Here is a 21,577-nt window from a genome sequence, read left to right as displayed (position 1 = left end):
CTCACTTGCTTTAGTTAAAGTGAGCATTCAAGATTCAACATTAAGTAAGAGATTGGGCAGAAATTACATGACATTTCCATGGTGAAAAAAATGAGTAACCAGCGACACATTTTGCATTTGTCAAAAAGATGTTTTTTTTGTTGGACTAATAAAATAGCCATGGAACATTTTAGACATTGTGGCATAAACTTAATGGTACAACTACCATATTAATAGTCTGACATGGTGTACCATGTCCTAGAGGATTGAGTTGGTTTATACTGGCCCATGGGAGTTAAAATGACAAAAATCTATAAAAGAAACTGGTGTCTGTTTAGCAGCTTTGGTGTTTATCTCTTTGTTTACTCCACAATGCCATCAAGAATGATAACATGACTATCACCATAGAGGATTTTATAAATCACATCTCAAAAGATAAGAAATGATCAGATTTCTTTCAGAAACTCAGATCATCTATGTAAAACTGTAACAAAAACGAATCTGATAATATTTGCCTTAAAATACTCCTAGTGATGCTGACAATAATTCTGTCCTCTATTTGAGCAGTTCTAGACTAAATGCATTTTTACTTGAAGAGAACAGTGATGTCTGTCACAATTTGTAAAACACACTGCTTGCATAAAGTCCAAACACAAGAGATCTATTTTTGATGTTTTCACCTACTCTTGCTCATGCATCACCAACTTCAGCCAGGATGGCACATTGTTTTAAAAAAAGTAAATAAATAATCTTGGTTGGAATCTCGAAAACAGCTTCTTTTTTTTTTTTTAGATATAAAATGGTTTAGATGGCAATAAACCAAAGACACATCCATAAAGGTGAACACTTTTAAACAATCCTTGAGAAAAGTAACAATTATTACAATTATTAAACTAAATTGTTCATTACTTCCTTAATAAATTCAATTTAGGTACATTTTTAGCACAGTTCTTTCCAGCACTTCAGAGAACACACAGTATGTGGCTGATATTATCTACTGTAAATGAATATTTCAGTGCCTCTCAACCAGCTCAGCTTATTGTCTTGCTTGGCTACAAAGAAACATGGGAACTTGGATATCAGGTTGCGTGCAGGCTTTATTCTCTTCTGCTTTTTCAGTGATCAAAAGGGAAAATGACACCATAACAAAGAAAAAATAAAACTCACCCCTTTAGCTCTGCTGTCCTGGATGTCTCAGAAGCTAAATCTTTGTCGTTGTCCTCCAAACTCAGCTCTGGCTCAATAATTACTTTCTGGGCAAAAACCTTGGTTGACGGCAGACTCACAGTCTTGCGAGTCAGGCGGATTTCTCCCAGTGACTCAGGTACTGGGATCGTGCTGGTGTCGGGCTCTCCCGGCTCCTGCGGGAATGTTTGAAACTCCTCTGAAGTCGCTGCTTTGGTGATGTCGGACTCTGGCAAGCTGCCACTGGATAGCAAACTCTCCAAAGGGGTGGGTGGGGTTTCCTTCTTTGTTACCACCTCATCCTCAGGTATTACTCTGACAGGTATGGCCAGCACAGGAGGTGAGTCCACCCTAAGGCCCTCCTCCTCCTGTTTCATTACATCCGTCTCTCCCTCCTCCTCCGTCTCATCTCCCAGGTATGTTTCCACCCAGATGGCTTTATGGAGCTGAACGGGAGAATCCCTTTCGGCTGTTTGCTCTCCCTCAGGCACAGGGCTCCATGTTGCGGCTGCAGTTTTCTCAGACAAACTGCTGGAAGGTATCCTGACTTCAGAACTTCCCCTCTGTGCATCTGGGTCATTTTTTTCTTGCTGACTGCTGGTGCTATGTGATACAGATGACTGAGAGCTTAAAGTTATTCCTTTTAACACAGTGCTGTGACCTTTCTCTCCAACTTTCACCACAGTTTTCTTTGATGCCAAACATATGGAGGTTAAGTTGGGAGACTTTGGGGTGTCCAGCGTCAAGGAAAGTGGGGATTTAACTGACATCGGTGTGGTAGGGGTGACAACGTTCTCCTCACTGGAGTTCTGAATGTTGTCCAAATTAACCTGCAATCTCTTGCTAACTTCTTCCACCACTGATTCTGCAAAGCCTAAATCTGTGTCTGAGTTTGGACAAGCGGCAGATGGAAGCTCTGTACTGGTGGGCGTCACATTCCCAGAATTCTTCTGAGCTCCAGCACTGCTGACCCTGGACACACGCAGCTCCCTCACGCTGCTCCTGCCACTGCTGCCGCTGTCTGCGAACGGGAGATCTTTGTCATCCGCAATCAGAGAGGCGACGCTGGGGCTGGAGCTTTGACTGAGGGAGTCGTCGAGCTCAGTTCTAGGGGATGCATCATGTGACCCCGTTTGAGAATTGACCAGAGGCTTTAACCCATCTTCTACATGGGATACAGGGAAACGGGGAGACACAGGAGAAGTTGGTGTGCTTGAATTTGTGGCGGTGTTTGACTGATGCTGGCTGCTGCTGCTCTTTCTTCTCTGGAATAAGCTGGTGATCCGACCCAAGACTCCCTTCTTTTCCCCCTGAAAAGAAGAAGAACAAAAGAGGATGTAAAAATAAGGAAGACGTCTAGGTTTGATCTCATCAAAAATGAAAAGAAAATAAATCTGAAAAATTTCTTTTCTTTTCGGAATGCTTAATTCATTTCGGAATGCTTAATTCTACAGAATTAAGCATTCCGTAGAAAGCTTAATGTGCATTCTACGGAATGCACATTAAGCTTGAAGCTAAACCGGAAGAATGTCTGCAATTTAATTTGTTTTAGCTGCTACTTCAAGGTGCTAATCTCCCTTTAAAAATATTGGAACTAGAAATATCTCCTGTTTTGCAATTATTTAAGTTGATAAGTGCAAGTTTTAAATAACACAATAAGCATGTTGTTAAACAATATTTAATAAATTTCATAATTTGTTATACGTAATATGTAACTAGACCAACTGTCAAAAATCCTTGCCAGAATCTCAAAACAAATTTCATAATAATTTTTTTGACATTGTTAAACCTTACGTAGAATGCAAAAGAGAATAAACTGACATAGCAAAGCCTTGTAATTTAGACGTAGAAATAGCATATGTGACATGAATAATTTTTAGGTTTTCTCATGTCACATGAGCAATAACATGAATTTATATGAATAATGTATACACATGTTCTCTAAATTTATTTATATTTATTTTTGTTACAGGCTGGGATGAAAATGTTCTGTAACATTTATAGTGAATTATTTTAGTTGTCATACAAATTTGATATAACATTACTATAACAAACTCTAATCAATAATGTCTATCAACCTCTCAAGTTACTTTTACTTTTTTTTGTCCTGTGTAGGTTCGATGAAAGTACGAATAAGCATCAGTATTATTAAAAATATGAATATATAACGTTGTAATGTGTAGCATGACTTACTTCTACTTATTTGGTGTTCCAATTAAGCTTTATAGAAAATTAAACAGTTTCTTGACTAGTAAGTTGTTTTTTTTTTTCTTTAAGTAGGATTTACCATCAATCTCAAACATTCAATGTAACACCTCTTCAAATATTGATTTTTTTTATTATCACATTCACTGTCATAAATAATGACATAATCACAGAATGTGATAAACTTTTTAACCCATATTGCCATCCGTATTTCAAATGAGTCCGATATTTTAAAGGACACATCACCGATTAATCGAAAAAAAAAAAAAAAAAAAAAAAAAATCCCAATTGGCCAATACTTAGGATCTAATCAATATTTCAGGTCAAATACAAGTCAGATTTGTGTCAGATTTAATAAGAAAAGGAACAGTTAGGAACTAGTACGTGTATAAAAGTTCACATGTCATATGTGATCATAGCTGTATTTCCAGTAGTATTAAAATTAATACCTTCTAAAAAGTTCCTAGTTCAGCTTTGAAATATTCTAATTTTGCTGACTAGTGCAAGATTCAAAATCTGAGTAGATTCATGCTTTCAAGAGGCTTAAGCATGGATGCTGTAATGCATCCATGCATACAGCATGGATGCTGTAATGCATCCATGCTTAAGCTGGAATAGATCCTCTATAAAATATATATTTCTAGTATCCTTAATAGAATATGCTAAAAATGTATGAAAATAGATATATTTTCTGCTTTCACATAAAACTTTGTAACCTTGTGATATTAAATCTTAAGAAATTAAGGTTTGTACATCTGAAGGAAGTGAATTGTTTGTGAGTACTGAAAAGATTTGGATTTCTATTTTTGTCTGCATCTTTCAACATACGGCACATCACAAGACTTGAATTTAAAGGCAACACTATATAGTTTCTAAATGGTGCTCTTAAAGTGTCCTGCCCAATCCATCACTTGCAGCTTCAGTCACACACAAGGCAAATAAGATTTACTTTAAAAGCTATAAAAATAAACTAGAATAGAATCACAGCAACAGATGTCCTACATAGCAGATACAGATATTGTTATAAAAAAGCAAAAACATAAATTGTTTCAACATCTATTTGCCCCACTTTTGTGACAGTAAAAGGGCTGAAAAGCTGCAGACATGGTATGATAGGAAAATATCAATCTGAATGACTAACCAACTGATAAAAACGCCTCTCAGGCACAGATCAAAGGTCACTTTTCATTACTAGATACAATTAATAAGCAATAAATGAAGTAAAATATTTAGATCCAAAGAGGCAGCCACATGTAGCATTAATTTTAGCTGCAATCAACACCTTTTGAATATCTCCCTGACTCTGAAAGGGATTTGCGACACAATAATCTCAAGGCAGGGGATATATGTTAATTGTGCACCTGTTTCCACCATGTGTTTTTCTTTCACTAAATGTTCCATTAATGTCCTTAGAAACAGCCTTCTGTGAACAACCACCTCTTTTACAATTGACTGTTGGCTCGCCCTCCCCGTGGAGTTAATGACAGATTTCTGAACAACTGTTAAGCCATCAGTCTTCCACATGATTGAGTAGATCATAGAAAAATATTTCTCTATTTAAAAAATAGATTATTAGTCTCATGTAATATTCAAATTAAGAGAGAAACTAAATTTTGGGTTTTCATTAGCCAATATTTCATTGAATGAAATAATATTTCATCTAATATTCATCAAGGCTTGAAAGGTTGCTTTGTGTGTAATGAATCTATATGATTTACAAGTATTAATTTTTGTTATCTATCTCTTAAAATGAACTGACTTTAAGATCTTACTCATGTAGCTTTCACAATAATTTTTTTAAATTCTAAAGCAGAATTCACAGAAAAGCTAAATTAATCCATAATGTCGACACAGAGAAAAGACAGCTTACATTGCAAAATCTGCTATGGTAATGTCAAAGCAAATAAAACATGTTCGGACGAAAAACATGGACCACAAAGAGAGAACAACTGAAACCAGCGCCCCAAGCAACAACCCAGTTCCTGATCAATTTGACTTCCTGGACTTTGAGATTTGCTATGCAATAGGAACAGATACTGTTTCTATTTTCCTACCTGTAGTTGTCCTGGTTTCCAGTTGACAACTTGAAAAGAGTTAGTCTTCTTAGAAGAAAAATAGAATAGAAACAGAAAAATAGTTCTGTCTTCTACTCTGAGCTAAATGATCAGCTCACAAGTAAAGGGAAACTATGGGACATTCACATTCCCACAGATAACAGACATGTTTATTGCTACTGAGGGCAAACACACCCTTTTATTATTCTAAAGCTGCATAAAAGTAGATCAACTGTTATCTGCTGCTCTGATTATAGAGGACAAATCAGGATTGAACAGTACATTCGTAAAGCCTATGTATGAATTATACAGTTAAAAAGCTAACCATCAGTATTAAGTCAAACTGCTCAGGGACAAATGGGAATACATTCAACAGACTTTGAATGTCTAAAGTGAATGACTTTGACTTTGAATGACTTTGAAGGTGGTTAATTTACTAACCACTGACATCAAAAGTATATATTTCCACTGGGCAAACATGAGTTTGTCCGGCTTATTAAAATTGATGAGACACTCTGATCTCGTCATTTTACCTTCAAGATGATCAAATCTGTTCTACTTTACCTCCAGATTGTTTCCAGTTATTCACAAATCCACAGCGGGGAAGTTGAACAGCCTGAATGAAATATTCAGTGAGCCTTTAGGTCTTTCAATCATTACCCGTAGTCTCTAAATGAATAGCTGCCACTGTGCTGTATTAGTCCTTCTCCAGCTACCACTCACCTTTTATTTACCCAAAGCAGAAAAAAATGTTAGGTAGGTGGAGATTGTGTGCCACATCTGTGTGCATTATACGCCACTTCCTTATCGGTCAGCCAGAGCTCTGCTTCATGTCAGATTGTAATAATACAGGAATAAACACTCTGAAAAGTAATACTTTCATCCAAAAACACCTATAAAGTTAAAGGAAGATTTTTTTATGTGTAAATTTCTAAAATTCAGAACTTTGTTCTCTTCCACGTAACAGGAGTTCTTGTCAAGCACTCCCATTGACACAAATAGAACAAAGGACTGGTTTGACCGGTTTAATATTATAAAAAAATAAATTAAAAAAAACACGCCCAGGCATATTCAGAGTCTATGCAGTTATTTGGACCAAATCTTAAAGGGTATCAAGTTATTAAACATGACAGCAACAGCATAATGTGTGGCTACATATTTATGATGGCTTTCTGCCACCAAAAAGGGAAGACAGACTGAAACTGGTCTAGAGGAACACGCGACGGTCTAAAAGTGGCACAGTTCAATAAATCAGCAAATCCTTCGATGGTTACTTAAATTTGTCAGTAATTATGTTGTCTAAGTTTCAAATACCTTGATAGTCATAAAAAATATATAGTTAACTATATTGACGTTAAAAAAAATTATTTTATTTTCAACAGGCATATCATTAGATTACTTGTTAAATATTTTCATGGTTGCCTACTCCATAGTCATAGTGCCATAATGTACCATTCAAATCATTAAATAAAGAGTTACAATATATTGAAAAAAATATCCTGCTTCACTTTTCTTCATTCAAAAGTATGTTGTAACAAAATGCTCTGTGTATAACACAAATGTAATGACAGCAGCATAAGTCTAAATAAAAGTAATTTTAAGGCTGGAATAATATTGATTGGTTAAAGTTGTAGGGAGTTGAAAAGAGCTGCAAATAAATGGAATGTCCAAATTCAGTCGATAAAACTTCTACGGTGGTTTTACTTTGTGTTCTGTAGCAGGTTTCAATAAAGACCACACCCGCCATTTGGTTAATTATCGCCTCCCTCTGAGTAAATACATAGTCACAGATTTATTTCTTCAGAGACAAATCTCTGATTGTTTTGTTTTCTTTGGCTTTTATCTTTTGTATTCTGCTACCTGCTTTGTTGCCTCTGCAGTCAAAGACTCTAGTTAATTACATTTTCCACCAGTATCGGTTTGTCTGCTTTTGAATCCGCAGACATAACTTTGCTCTTCCCTGCAAAGCAGAAGCTTGTGTGTTTGAAATATTTTCGTATTTGGGATATTTTTAAGTTCCAACCTTTGCTTGGAATGCTTGTGTTGTTGAAAGTTGTGTAACTATGAATATGAAGACCCGACCTGTAGTCCCATGGTCTATATTTGACAAATTACTAAAGCAAGAATTGTAATGATGCATTTTGTTTTCTTTGTAACCCATCCTTAGTGTTTGCCCTTCTTTAAAATTGATTCAGAGACAATATTCATTCCTGTACAACAAAATAGAAAAAAAATATTACTGACAAAAATCTTGTAAATTATGTAACACTATGCCTGCAACTATCAGAACATGTTAGTCATGTTGGAAAGTTAAAAACACTATGTCATGTTTTCAGGATCTGAACATCAGGGGCTGTTAGATTGAGAGGAGAGGTGATCAAACTCAACTAATTTTGTTTCGTTGACTGATTCCTGACTTCCTGTTTCTCCTGTAAATATCCATCCATTGTACATCTATTGTCTATATCTGTTTATCATTGCAGGGCTGTGGGGATGCTGCTGCCTATCTGCTGCAATCATTGTGTGAAAGGAAAAATACACTCTGGACTGGTAACCAGCTGATCGCAGGGTAACACAGAAACACACAGGACGAACAACCATGAACGCACACACATCCAAGGACAATTAGAGAAACCAATTATCCTAACAGTCATGTTTTTGGAGTGTTGAAGGGAGCTGGAGTACCCACACATGCAGAGGGAGAACATGCAAACTCCATGCAGAAAAACCCCAGGCTCGCATAAGAACTGAAGACCTTCTTGCTGCAAGGCAACAGCACTAGAGTCTATTTTTAAATATACTTTAATTAAAGTAATGGTTCAGTGTTTGGATGGATGGATGGATGGATGGATGGATGGATGGATGGATGGATGGATGGATGGATGGATGGATGGATGACAAAGGACAGATAGATAAAGAAACAGAAGGACTGATGGATTTTAGACATTATATATTCAGAAAGGATCAATGAATTAAATTTTACAGATTTTATTTTTACGTATTTCATGTTTTCCACATTCTTCATTGCTGAGAAAATATATTCTTCATTTTATTGATTATCTCCAAGCCCAGATAACGGTTTAATTTCTGTTAGAACATCGGTTAGGATTTAATGACTAATTGACCAAATAATCATGAGACTTTTGTTTCCAATTTCCTCACACATTCCTTTTCATGCCTTCTTTGCTGATGAAACAAAATTGTTACTTCTCCCCATCATTAGGCCGGTATATTGCAGAAGTAAGCCATTTAAAACTCAAATAGATATACATTTCATAGCGCTTAAACATTTTATTTACATAGGCTGAGCCACTCTGAATATGTATCTTGCATGTGAGGAGCCAAATTTTTCTATAATTTGTTGAACACAATTTTAACCTGTGCCTTTTTTATTGTTCTCACAAGCTTACAAAGCACACCTAAGTTTGAGGTGCGTAAGATCCCTAATAATGTCTTTACACACATACAAAAGCATAACTTTGCTGCCCAAGTGACCTCAGCGCCCTGAAAAGCCACCTTTTTTTTTGCACATATCTGCAGGCACCAAATGCAAATAAAAAAAAAACCTACTGCAATCAAAATTTCTCCAAAACAAATTTCTAGTTCCCAGCTCATTGTGACAAAATCCACTTTTGCACAAGTCGCTCAGACATTAAACTTTACAAGTAAACTTTAAAAGTAGTAAAAACCCACCTTGTGTTTGGAGGGAGACATGGGGCTGGACGGAGAGTTCATATCCAAGTTGTACAGAGAGGAGTACTCAGAATTAGGGTCCCATTCCGATCCCTGCCGGAAACCGCTCTCTGTGAAAACGCTCATCTGGTCTTCGCTCCTGGTGGAGTAAAGCAGGAAGCAGGCAGAGAAGAAGAGGGGGGCGGGGAACCGAGAAACAGAGGATGTTATGTCACTTGCTTTTGTTTCCCCTCTCATTGTACAGAGTTAAGTTTATGTTTTCATCATAACTTTTGGGATAGCTCTGATGTGCAAAATGTGTTTCTTGCATCCTTTAATGCAAAAGATGATGTTTATTCAGCTACACAAGCAGCATGACCGTGAGCTGTCCCCAGAAACTAATAATCCTGTGTGTTCAGGCACTGACAGCTCTAATTGTTGTGTTTTCCTAACACCACAGTGTAAAGTTGACAACACACAAATCCGAGGCAGAAAATGGACACAGTTCACTCTGCTGCTGAGCAATTAGAGCCTTGCTGAGGACTGTAGTACGTGTGTGGGGTATTAGGAGGTGCTTCTGTTTTTGAGGAGTGGTTTTGCCGCAGCTCAATTTTCTTGCTTTGCAGATCACAATGAGACTGAAAGCCTAACAGTCATTCCAACTTATTTCAACATTGCAAGGGAGCATTTAGCGTACTTTATCTGGCAGCAGAAGAAGTGTAACATGCAGAGGCTCAACTGGGATCAGATTTTTCTGACCATGTCTACATCACAGCTGATATTTAAAACAGTGTTGCACACATTAAATTATATGAAGGTACTTCAACAAAGCAGGGTGCTGCATTGTAGTAGATTTACTTCATACACAGTACCACAATACATTCATCTTTGCAATACTGTGTTTCTCCACAAGGTGGCAGAGAATCACAGCTTTTGAGAGAGAACCCTGGCAGACCCTCAACAGCAGTAACCTGTTGAATGCAGACCTAAAACATATCCAGTACACTGTTAAAGTACTAATAAATCTTCGTAGTTTATCAACCTAAATACAGACCATGTAAAATAAAGTTTAAGAGTGCAAGATTAGGAAAGTTGTAGAGAACTCTCAGACATGTGGCTTGCATGAATGCCTTCATGCTTGCCACGCCTTACTTGTTACCATCATTTTTTATGTTCTCCCTACTGACAAAGATTTCCTGGATAAGATGTACATACTGATACAAATATGTATCAGCATTTTTATTTATGAATTCACATGACTGTGCAGATGTTTTTGTTTCTGGTTAAAAAGGGGAACAAAACAAAAGATTTAAAACTCAGCTACAAAAGTGGTCTATCACATAAAATTACCCCCAAAATGCATAGAAGTTTGTGGATGTAAAGTGACAAAATTTAAAGGTGTTGTTGGCTTTCTGTTGTGTTTTCAAGAGTTGCTGCCTTTAGGTGTCTTCTTTTTGTGGGTGGCCTATTCAAGAAGCAGCAAATGTAATAGAGAGAAGCTGCTAATCACACAATTACCTCATATGAGTCTTATTCATAAAACTTTAGTTTGTGAAGGATCCAGACCTCACCAACATTTTTAAGTGTTACTGATGAAAAAATACTTCAGGAAAGGATCAAGCTGTGCAGCACCTCTCACTTCCTGAAGCTTTTATTAGAACTAATACATACTAAGACACATAAGACAAGAAGGTGTGGTGTTTTAAACTTACAAGAAGATGGAGGAAACAAAATACTGATTTATATTTCAAATCTTTTTAAAATACAGGCTCCACTAATCAGTTGTTTTATTGAATGGGGGTCTTTAAAATAATCACTCCTTACTTTATTTTCAGTTTTTTATGTCTGATAATCATGCAGTGTTTGTTGTATGCCTGTTGTCTGCTTCTGGCCTGACCAATCTAAGTGAGGTAACACCTTTTACTTTCACAATATCTGATAAAATTTGAATCTTATTTTTTCACTTTAATGCACAATCCTTCAGATTTCCTGTGTTTCTTAAAAGTGACTAATCTTTCTCCTGAAAGCAAGTATCAACTAGTCAATTCTAATCGAATGCAGTCGTGAGAGAATGAATATTTCGCCACAGTCTGATCATGCTCATACATGACTGTCATCACCGTCCTCTGATGTCACCCTGCTTAAGGTGAGACAGTCCTGTCGCCGTGCCTCCAGCATGAGAGCTGATTTATTGTGTGCTGTTGGCTGTCATGCCTTCAGTGTAGCAGAGAACGGATATGCCCTGCAGAAGTGCAGCTGAATCTTGTGACATCCTGGTGTTTTCCCAAATCAGAATTGTGTCCGTGTTAAATCTACATAACTCGCTGTCAATCCACATGTCAAAACAATATTCCTCTTTTATTTTACAGCACAAGTAATACAATTAATGGACATTTTAACATATTTATACATTTGACGTTGCTTCTGATGATGATGGAAAATAAGCTAAAGAAAATATAAATCCATTTTAACATGATGAATCTAGTCTCAGACACTTCATAAGCATCTTAAATTTGACTTTTGTTAAATACTGCTTTTCTTTTGCGCTTCTTCCATTGTTATGTCTTTATTTTTGATTTGTTTATGAACTAAGTTTGAACATGTAAATGACTGAAAACGCCATGATCCGCAACTATTAATAGACATTAGCCGACTCAATAATAATAATAATAATAATAATAATAATAAACTATATAAAAGATCAGTTTATACATCACCAAAAGACCTATTACCTGATAACTGATTAACTTTGTACTCAAACTTGTCATCACATAGTTCCTGCAGGGTTCCTTTATTTATAATTTTCTTCCTTTTACAGAATAAAACTTCTAGATTTCTCAATTCGTTTTAGGCCATCAAATGACAAATAAAAGAGTTCCCTCTGAATTTACAAAAAAAATAAATAAAATTCTAACTGCTCAGAAATAAAAAAAAGACAGGCAGTAAGCAATGAGCAAACATGTAATGGACAAACTAACAGAAGAAGAGACAGACAAACAAATTGCCAGCCGAGCAGATAAATGGAAAAAGGAGAAGATAAAAGGATGGAAAACAATGAGGCAATTAAGAAACAACTGGACAAACAAACAGAGAAATCAATAAACAAAATGGAATAAAATAATGTTCACTGACTGTTGAAAAAGTAGTTGATGTTTTCTGACAACCACTCATCCCACTTGAGTCTGCAGAGGGGGTGGAAAAAATATGCAGGTATCTGTAGCTGAGAACCGGATGTCACATTTAAAACACAGCTAAGAGAAAATGTGACTGACGCTTCTTTTTGCACAGAAACTCCTGAAAATAACCTCCAGCATTTTTCAACTGAGGGATAACTTGTGTGGAATATGTCAACCTCAGTCTATCAGGCTGCAGGCACAAACCGGCTTCAACACGCCTGAACCTCCTAAGTTGCAGACAAAGCTCCACTGTTTTAAGGAGACTTTTAATGAGGAATGTTTGCTTCTAAGTCCCTAATACGCCATGGCAACGGACAATTCTTTAACCATATATCTTTCACAAGTTTGATCTAATTAAAAGGGTAGTGAAGAATAGCTGTGTAGCGATACAATCAGCTCAGGAAATGAAACAACAGAGGACATCGGGTTCACAAGAACAATGCTTCCTTCACAAAAGTAAAAATCTAAAGTCAAGATTTCACAAATCATGTTTCGCAAGGCATTCTCTGTAATCGATGTGAAATAATTTGACCCATCCTAGATTATTCTAAAGCACTAAAATTGCCTTTTTTGTGTTGTTCACAAACAACACAAGTATTAAAGTGTTGTTTGTGAACACAAGTGTTTAGTATTAAAAATGAGTCTAGTTATAATGAAGCTAATAGTGTTACATTTTGAACTACAGCTGATCAAAGCTAATATTCTGTTAAACTGATAAGAAGCTTTAGAGAAAAGAATTTAATGCAAATTGGTAGAATGAATTTTGATAGGAGCGGTCATCGTCTCTGGGAACTTATACAATTTTGTATCTGAGGACAAAGCTGCATTCTTCCCTCCCACCATCTGAGAAAGGAGGAGACCAGCACAGAAAATAAACTAACATGACCTCGAATTGTTTCAAATCTGACCCTCTTCTAGCATTTCACAGAACCAACACAATTCACCCAGATTCCTCTACAGCAATTTTTCAAAACTGATCAAACAAGTTGATGCAAAGGAATTGATCAACCTTCATTTCTTATGAGACAAATAGGTGAAATTAGGCAAAAATGATCCCAGTAAGCTCAGTAAGCCTGCTGCAGCCACTGTATAAACTCAAACAAGGGATGGAAGAGATTCAACCAGTGACTCAGACTCTCTTTGGTAGACCAGAGGCTTAATGAGTCACTGGGAACTGTAGATAGACGTTAGAATGTTTTAAGGAATCATAAGAAACCAAACCACACACTGCTGCGCACAATAAGACACAAACAAAGGCTGGACTTCTGCTTGTTGTTAATTCTTTCTCCAAGGTCAAATTGCTCAACACTGTGATGAAATGTAGCAAAAGGCATAATCTGGCACTTTGTTTTCTAACATTTACTCCACAGACTAGTTTGATGCAACACAAAGACACAAATAAATGTTAAGTAATAATTCTTGCAAGGAGTTCTACTGTGAATCAAAAACAGCTGCTGTTCATAAGAGCGCCTGGCGATGCATAAGGGAGTGGCGGTAAGGACTGCTGCAGGGCCCTGTTTGCCAGAGAGAGGGCGGTTCTGCAACAACCAGTAGGCTGCAGCCGTTAAGCTCCCATCTGGACCAATAACCGCAACCAGGGAGGGCAGTGCAAAACAAGCCAAGATGTTTGCAAAAGCTTTCAAGCATTCGTCTGCTCGAGTTTCAACAACCTCTCCTGAACTGGTCTGCATGGAGACAACTGTCTGCTCGGCATCCTGCAGAATGTCAGGTGCTGCAGAGGTATGCTGCGTGTCATGTTTACAATCACCCTTGGGAAGATAGGGAGTTTGCACAATACCACATGAACAAAGAAACTCCAAGTAATGACATGTTGATTTTGGAAGCACCGATAGTAGCCTTTACTGCGATTTTCTATTTTTGTCATGGGGTTCGGGTGGTGAAGTAGTGAGGCAGAGGCAGCGGACCCAGGAATGATGAATTATGATGTTTTTAATGAAAATAACTTAGTCCAAACAACGAGCAGGAGTAACACAAACTGAACACGAGGAGACTAAACATTGACGAGGACCCGACGAGGAACAAAGAACACAGGTGGAGTTAAATACACGGGAGGGTAATCACAGAGACGAGACACACCTGGGAACAATCAAGGGGAGGACAGGACAACGAAGAGACTTAAGGACACAAAAAACTCTAAATGAACACAGAAAACACAGATCCTGACAGTACCCCCCCCTCAAGGGCGGCTACCAGACGCCCAAAAAAAAAAAAAACCACAACAAGGGTGGGCGGAGGGGCGCCGGATGGGGGGCCAGAGTCCAGAAAAAACAAAAACACAACAAGGGTGGGCGGAGGGGCGCTGGACGGGGGGCCAGAGTCCAGAAAAACAAAAAACTACCCACCATCGTGGGCGGAAACACAAGAAGGGCCAAGAGTCCATAAACAAACAAAAAACTACCCACAGGGTGGGCGGAGGCAAAGGAGGCGGGAACCACGGAGGTGGTCCGGTGGTCGTCCGCGGCGGCGGGAACCACGGAGGTGGTCCGGTGGTCGTCCGCGGCGCTGGAGGCGGGAACCACGGAGGCGGTCCGGCGGCCGTCCGCGGCGCTGGAGGCGGGAATCACGGAGGCGGGAACCACGGAGGCGGTCCGGCGGCCGTCCGCGGCGCTGGAGGCGGGAACCACGGAGGCGGTCCGGCGGCCGTCCGCGGCGCTGGAGGCGGGAACCACGGAGGCGGTCCGGCGGCCGTCCGCGGCGCTGGAGGCGGGAACCACGGAGACGGGAACCCCGGAGGCGGGAACCACGGAGGCGGTCCGGCGGCCGTCCGCGGCGCTGGAGGCGGGAACCACGGAGGCGGTCCGGCGGCCGTCCGCGGCGCTGGAGGCGGGAACCACGGAGGCGGTCCGGCGGCCGTCCGCGGCGCTGGAGGTGGCGATGAGTCCCGGGGGCCGCCCACAGACGGCGACGACGAGCCCCCCGAGGCAGGGTCTCTGGTGGAGCACAGGGGGTCTCGGTCGGAACGCTGGGGGTCTCGGTCTCGGGTGGAACGCAGGGAGTCTCGGTATCGGGTGGAACGCAGGGAGTCTCGGTATCGGGTGGAACGCAGGGAGTCTCGGTCTCGGGTGGAACGCAGGGAGTCTCGGTCTCGGGTGGAACGCAGGAGGTCAGGGTCTCAGGAGGAACGCAGGAGGTCTCGGTCTCGGGTGGAACGCAGGGGGTCTCGGTCTCGGGTGGAACGCAGGGGGTCTCGGTCTCGGGTGGAACGCAGGGGGTCTCGGTCTCGGGTGGAACGCAGGGGGTCAGGGTCTCAGGAGGAACGCAGGAGGTCAGGGTCTCAGGAGGAACGCAGGAGGTCAGGGTCTCAGGAGGAACGCAGGAGGTCAGGGTCTCAGGAGGAACGCAGGAGGTCAGGGTCTCAGGAGGAACGCAGGAGGTCAGGGTCTCAGGAGGAACGCAGGAGGTCAGGGTCTCAGGAGGAACGCAGGAGGTCAGGGTCTCAGGAGGAACGCAGAAGGTCAGGGTCTCAGGAGGAACGCAGAAGGTCAGGGTCTCAGGAGGAACGCAGAGGGTCTCGGGAGTCGGGGTCTCGGAGGGAACGTAGAGGGTCTCGGGAGTCGGGGTCTCGGAAGGAACGTAGAGGGTCTGGGTCTCGGTAGGAACACAGGGAGTCTCTGGAGGAACACAGGGAGTCTGAGTCGGAGCGCTGGGGGTCTGGGTCTCGGAAGGAACACTGGGAGTCTCGGAAGGAACACTGGGAGTCTCGGAAGGAACGCCGGCTGGAACGCCGGCTGACTCGGCCTCGGGTGCGCCGGCTGGAACGCCGGCTGATTCGGCCTCGGGTGCGCCGGCTGGAACGCCGGCTGATTCGGCCTCGGGTGCGCCGGCTGGAACGCCGGCTGACTCGGCCTCGGGTGCGCCGGCTGGAACGCCGGCTGACTCGGCCTCGGGTGCGCCGGAGCGAAGCCTTGGAACCGGCCGCGGAGGCGAGCCGCAGCGAAGCCTTGGAACCGGCCGCGGAGGCGAGCCGCAGCGAAGCCTTGGAACCGGCCGCGGAGGCGAGCCGCAGCGAAGCCTTGGAACCGGCCGCGGAGGCGAGCCGCAGCGAAGCCTTGGAACCGGCCGCGGGGGCGAGCCGCAGCGAAGCCTTGGAACCGGCCGCGGGGGCGAGCCGCAGCGAAGCCTTGGAACCGGCCGCGGGGGCGAGCCGCAGCGAAGCCTTGGAACCGGCCGCGGGGGTGACAGCTCCGGAAGGCGACGAGGGGCCGGGTCCACCGGCGGCTCACGTCGCTGTCTCCGGGCTGACCGTGGAGGTGGCGGCTCCGGAAAGCGACGAGGGGCCGGGTCCGCCGGCGGCTCACGTCGCTGTCTCCGGGCTGACCGTGGAGGAGGTGTTTCCGGAAAGCGACGAAGGGCCGGCTCCACCGGCGGCTCACGTCGCTGTCTCCGGGCAGGCAGCGGAGGTGGTGTTTCCGGAAAGCGACGAGGGGCCGGCTCCACCGGCGGCTCACGTCGCTGTCTCCGGGCAGGCAGCGGAGGTGGTGTTTCCGGAAAGCGACGAGGGGCCGGCTCCACCGGCGGCTCACGTCGCTGACTACCCGGACGGAGGAACCGACGCGGGCCGAATCCGGGGGGCGCCAACACCAGTCTTGTCCCTCGGAAAAGCTCCCGCTGCAGCTCGGCGAGAGCGTCAGCCAGCGCCCTGTCCTCCCTGCCGGATCTCCGCCTCCGCACTCCAGCTGGGTCCATAATAGCAGCCTCACCTTTCGGTCTGGTCGGGTCCTACTGTCATGGGGTTCGGGTGGTGAAGTAGTGAGGCAGAGGCAGCGGACCCAGGAATGATGAATTATGATGTTTTTAATGAAAATAACTTAGTCCAAACAACGAGCAGGAGTAACACAAACTGAACACGAGGAGACTAAACATTGACGAGGACCCGACGAGGAACAAAGAACACAGGTGGAGTTAAATACACGGGAGGGTAATCACAGAGACGAGACACACCTGGGAACAATCAAGGGGAGGACAGGACAACGAAGAGACTTAAGGACACAAAAAACTCTAAATGAACACAGAAAACACAGATCCTGACAATTTTCTGTCTTTTGTTCCAATTCTTCTAAGCCTCTTGTATTTGTTGATAAAACAGTAAAAAAAATCTCTCAACTTTTAGCTCATTAATTCGTAACTGGCTTAAAGAAAACTTTTAATGAAATTATGTTAACAACTAGAAAATCTGCATAACTGAAGCAGCGTTCAAGATGCAAACACTGACTGCAAGCAACAAAATGCAAACAAAAATATCTGATTTATGTTAAAAGTGACAAATTTATACAAATAATTTACACAACTGTGGTTAATGCTACCAAGTAAAGATTGAATGCATCAACAACAGATACTTATAATGTAGTCATAATAATTATGTTTAAAAAATATTATGACCTTGAATACCTTTGGCAGCTTTTCAAAATCTTATATGTTAAATAAGAATCTGCATTTCATATGAAGACAGCTTACACTTTATTGTCACTACTGCCAATATAGAATGCTAAATAAAGTCTGTTCCAAACACTGTTTTTGTTTCTTATAAGTAATACTTTGTTTTACAGTGGCTGTAATTTCACAGACAGGTTTTAAAAACTTCTAATAGAAATACTAGTTTCTGGTCATTCACAGTAAAATGTGTATCATACGAATTTAAGTAATGTTGGTGATTATATTCTAAAGGAAAAATCAGAACCGGCTAAGACATGTACGACAGGTCAGACTTCCCAAACCTGGAGAACAGGAGTCGTCTGCAAAACCTTGCTTTGCATCATTCAAACAGTGGCAGAAACAGCAAGAATGAAATGATGTTTCACTACTCTATAAAGAATTCAATGGCAAATAGCCATTTAGCAATTTCCTCCCAAAATTTTAAGCAGTGTATAAACTTTGCTGCTCATTTACCCAACACTGTTTTTGTTATTATTTATCCTGCTAAAAGAACAAACAAGTCGAGCTAGTCCATTTACCTAACCAGTGGACATCAGAGCTCCGGCTTAAGGTCATAAAAAGACAAGTGGTCACAGGGAGTTTTCAGGGTAAATGTGTCACTACCACTTAAATGTCTGCTCCACTGTAAAATTACAATTTTGAAAGTAGTCAATTTTTTTTTTACTTTGTTCTCACTTTAATAAAACACAATTATCAAATTAGTGAAAAAGTGACAGTTTCAGGAAAAGCTGTACTGACCACTGGTCAGATCACCAATGGATTTCCAGCTCATTCAATAAAACTGATGGAATGAATGGACAAGTATGAAACTGATCTAAAAGAAACATGTCAACTGATTTCTGATAAGAACATTGATCAGTTTTATAAGTAGCTCCCTTTTGCACTGATTCTATGATAGGCATCTCAGAAAATCATTTTAGACTACAGACTAAACTTCTATACTCACATGAAAATGATTTATCAAAACATCCCTGAAAAAAAGCACTTTATAATAATGACAGACTAGTATATTTAATAATAAACCAATAATGTTTTACACAATAAATGAAATGACTCTGGGACAAATTCTCATCTTTTCCAATTCGTACCCCAATTTCACATCATTCTTATACGCGAACAAACCATTTCAAATAAAAGCATTTAAGAATTTTGTCCAACTGCCCCACTTTCTGCACACAGACATTTTCATATTCACATTTATGAAGGTTTAAAATGTTTGGATGCTGAGTAATAACCTTCAGATGTGTTTTGTTGTAAGAAAGTGACACAGGCAGACTGGGAGGTGGTGTGGATGGACTTGTTTCATCAGGTGACAGCAATTACACTGAATTAAAACATATTGTTTGCTTCAACTGTTTAAACACATTTTCAACCTGTTGGTGTCTGGATGAGAAAACAACCATAGATATTAATTAGATAGAAGATTTTTATGAAGGGAGGACAAAAGGGTGTACATGAAACCAATGATGTGGAAAAAGGAGGAGCTCACTAAGGAAGGAGAAAAGGAATGAAGAAAAGAATGACAACAAACCAATTGAGTGAGGACAGAATCAGAGACTGAAGAAAGGAAGCACATAGCATTTAGATAATGGGATATCCATACGTATCCAGACCTGGAAAATACTTCAATCAAGTTTCATTTACTTCTATAGATTTCCAGACTGTGTACTAACAATTCAACATAAGAACTTCCTACAATTAAACAGGTGAAGTTAGTCATTGATCACTAAACCTTTAAAAATAATCAAATATCATGCAAATCTAAATCTAACTTTTTTTAATCAAAACAAGTTTTTAACATTTATATTTATAGCTACAGCTTCTAAAGTTTATTAAAAATATATAGGCTACATAGATTTTTACATATTTATTAAAACTGTCAGTGTGACATGACATTGTAATATGAGACAGATAATCTGTGACAAAAATCAAGCTCTCCCACTACTACTATTGTCGTCTACAAATATACACCTCTCCCAGTCAAAAATAACCAATCTGAGCCAAGAGGAAGGTCTTAGTGCTGCCAATCATTCTTGTGTACAATGCTTTGGGATATCAGTGAACCACAGTGAGTGAGTGCCATTAATTATAAATGGAGAGAACATGGAAAAGTGGAGAACGTTCCCTGGATGGGCAGACCTACCATAATTAATCAACACAACATAAAATAACTACAGGCCCAGTTTTACTCAGTTAAGATCATTGTTTATGACTGAAAGAATGAGTCAAGACAACAATGTCATCTTTGGGAGAGTTCCAAGGCCAAAACTACTGCTGACCAAATATGACTAAAGGTCTTTTTGACATTCCTCATTGATTGTTGGTATTTCCCAAGATTTATTTTTCATAGTTTGTGAGAAATAATAGTCATCTGAGAATTTAATTAATTTACATCTGAATTATTTTTATTAGTAAAGAAAAGAGGAAGAAAGAAGCAAATGAGTTTCATATTTCAGGGAGACCAAATGATAACGTTTATAAGAGCTGTATTGAGCTCAATTCTGTGAGTGATAATGACTTTAGTTTTGTTTTTGTTAAGCTGAAGAAAGCTTCAGTACATCCATGCTTTGGTTTATTATAAGTAAGGTTGTAATGATTTATTGAATGATTCGAGTACCTTGATTATTAAGGCAATTTTCCTGCTTGAAGGCTTTATTAAAATATGTTTTACTATTTAGCACACCGTGTTCCGGGCAAGTAGTTTTAAGCAAGTCAATACTTGTGGAACATTATGGAAGACTGAACACAATGTGAAAGCTCTGAATACAATTTTACAGGAGGCAATTTCTGCAGAAGGAATTTTTTTTACCTTCAAACCTGTTTAAGGTTTCAAAAAGCAAAACATCTCCCTGTAAAGCATTCATATACCACCACGTTGCACAATCTCTGGCCTGTCCCTGGAGCGACAGGCAAGATTTCAGGTGATTTGTTTTTGCTTTCTGCAGGAAACTAATGTTCCTGGTCAGTAAGAACAGAGAAATTAACAATACTTTAAATAGACTTTTTCTAGGACACCTGTTCCTGTGACCATCAGAAAATAAAAATGCCTTATCAAGTCATAAGACTTTTTTTTAGAAATGAGGTAATATCTGCACTGCCTAAGGTTTTTTTTTTCTAGTGCTCAAGAAACTCCAGTGGCTGATATGTAGGACAGTGTTTAAAAAATGTGCTGGTTTACTGCCAAAAAACCACCAGGAATCAGGTTGTGGATTAACTGGAGCTGCTTTAGGGAATGATAGATCTGTTGATGTGTGAGAATTAGGGAATGGCATACAGATTTATGTACATTCCAGACTCTGAGAAAAAAAGGCCAATGTGGGATTTATTTCCATTCATTTATTTTCGCAGTCTGACCTGCAGATTACAATTTGGGCTATATAGAAGAAAAAATGTGCTGCAGGTTTTTGATCCAACAGAAAATGTAGGACCTGATGCCCTGAACCACACAGTTTACCAACAATTTTATTAAACACAAAAACATCTTAAAGTACACGCTGTTGGTTGGTTGACATATTTTGTGACTGCAGTGGCTGGAGTTTTGGTGTATTAAGAAAGAAAAAAAATCAGTGTCTCACCTGAGAATTACCCATCAGAGTTTTGTACTTAATTGTTGGTTGATTTACTGGTGAGTTTTGGTTCATTGTCATATAATGTTCCAGCTCTACTCAGCTACATTTTTTAGTAAATTGTCTTTCTTTTTTCCAAAGCACACTGATCAGTGCTGTAAATCATGGTGGATTTTATGAGGTTGAGCTTGACAAGTACCTGCAACAAAGCAACCCCAAACTATGATACCTCTGCCTGGGTGTACAAAATGATGCTTTGGACTGCTTTGGACTAGTCGGGTGTCAT

The 21,577-nt window shown here is 40.5% G+C and overlaps 1 protein-coding gene across 1 annotated transcript in view; it reads right to left on the bottom strand.

Annotated features, from left to right (window-relative positions):
* The window catches only part of crybg1 (crystallin beta-gamma domain containing 1), a 48,324-nt gene that overhangs the window by 19,636 nt on the left and 7,111 nt on the right, over window positions 1-21,577 (bottom strand). The window contains exons 2-3 of the mRNA XM_023352995.1: window positions 9,117-9,255; window positions 1,147-2,474 (exon numbers count right to left, since the gene is read on the bottom strand). Of these exons, the coding sequence (XP_023208763.1) occupies window positions 1,147-2,474; window positions 9,117-9,255 (1,467 nt within the window). The remainder of the gene's footprint in view (window positions 1-1,146; window positions 2,475-9,116; window positions 9,256-21,577) is intronic.

This window comes from Xiphophorus maculatus, chromosome 19, assembly GCF_002775205.1.
Source record: "Xiphophorus maculatus strain JP 163 A chromosome 19, X_maculatus-5.0-male, whole genome shotgun sequence".
Lineage (NCBI taxonomy): Eukaryota > Metazoa > Chordata > Actinopteri > Cyprinodontiformes > Poeciliidae > Xiphophorus > Xiphophorus maculatus.
Note: the sequence above shows the minus strand (reverse complement) of the source record. Positions and strands in the feature narration are given on the sequence as shown.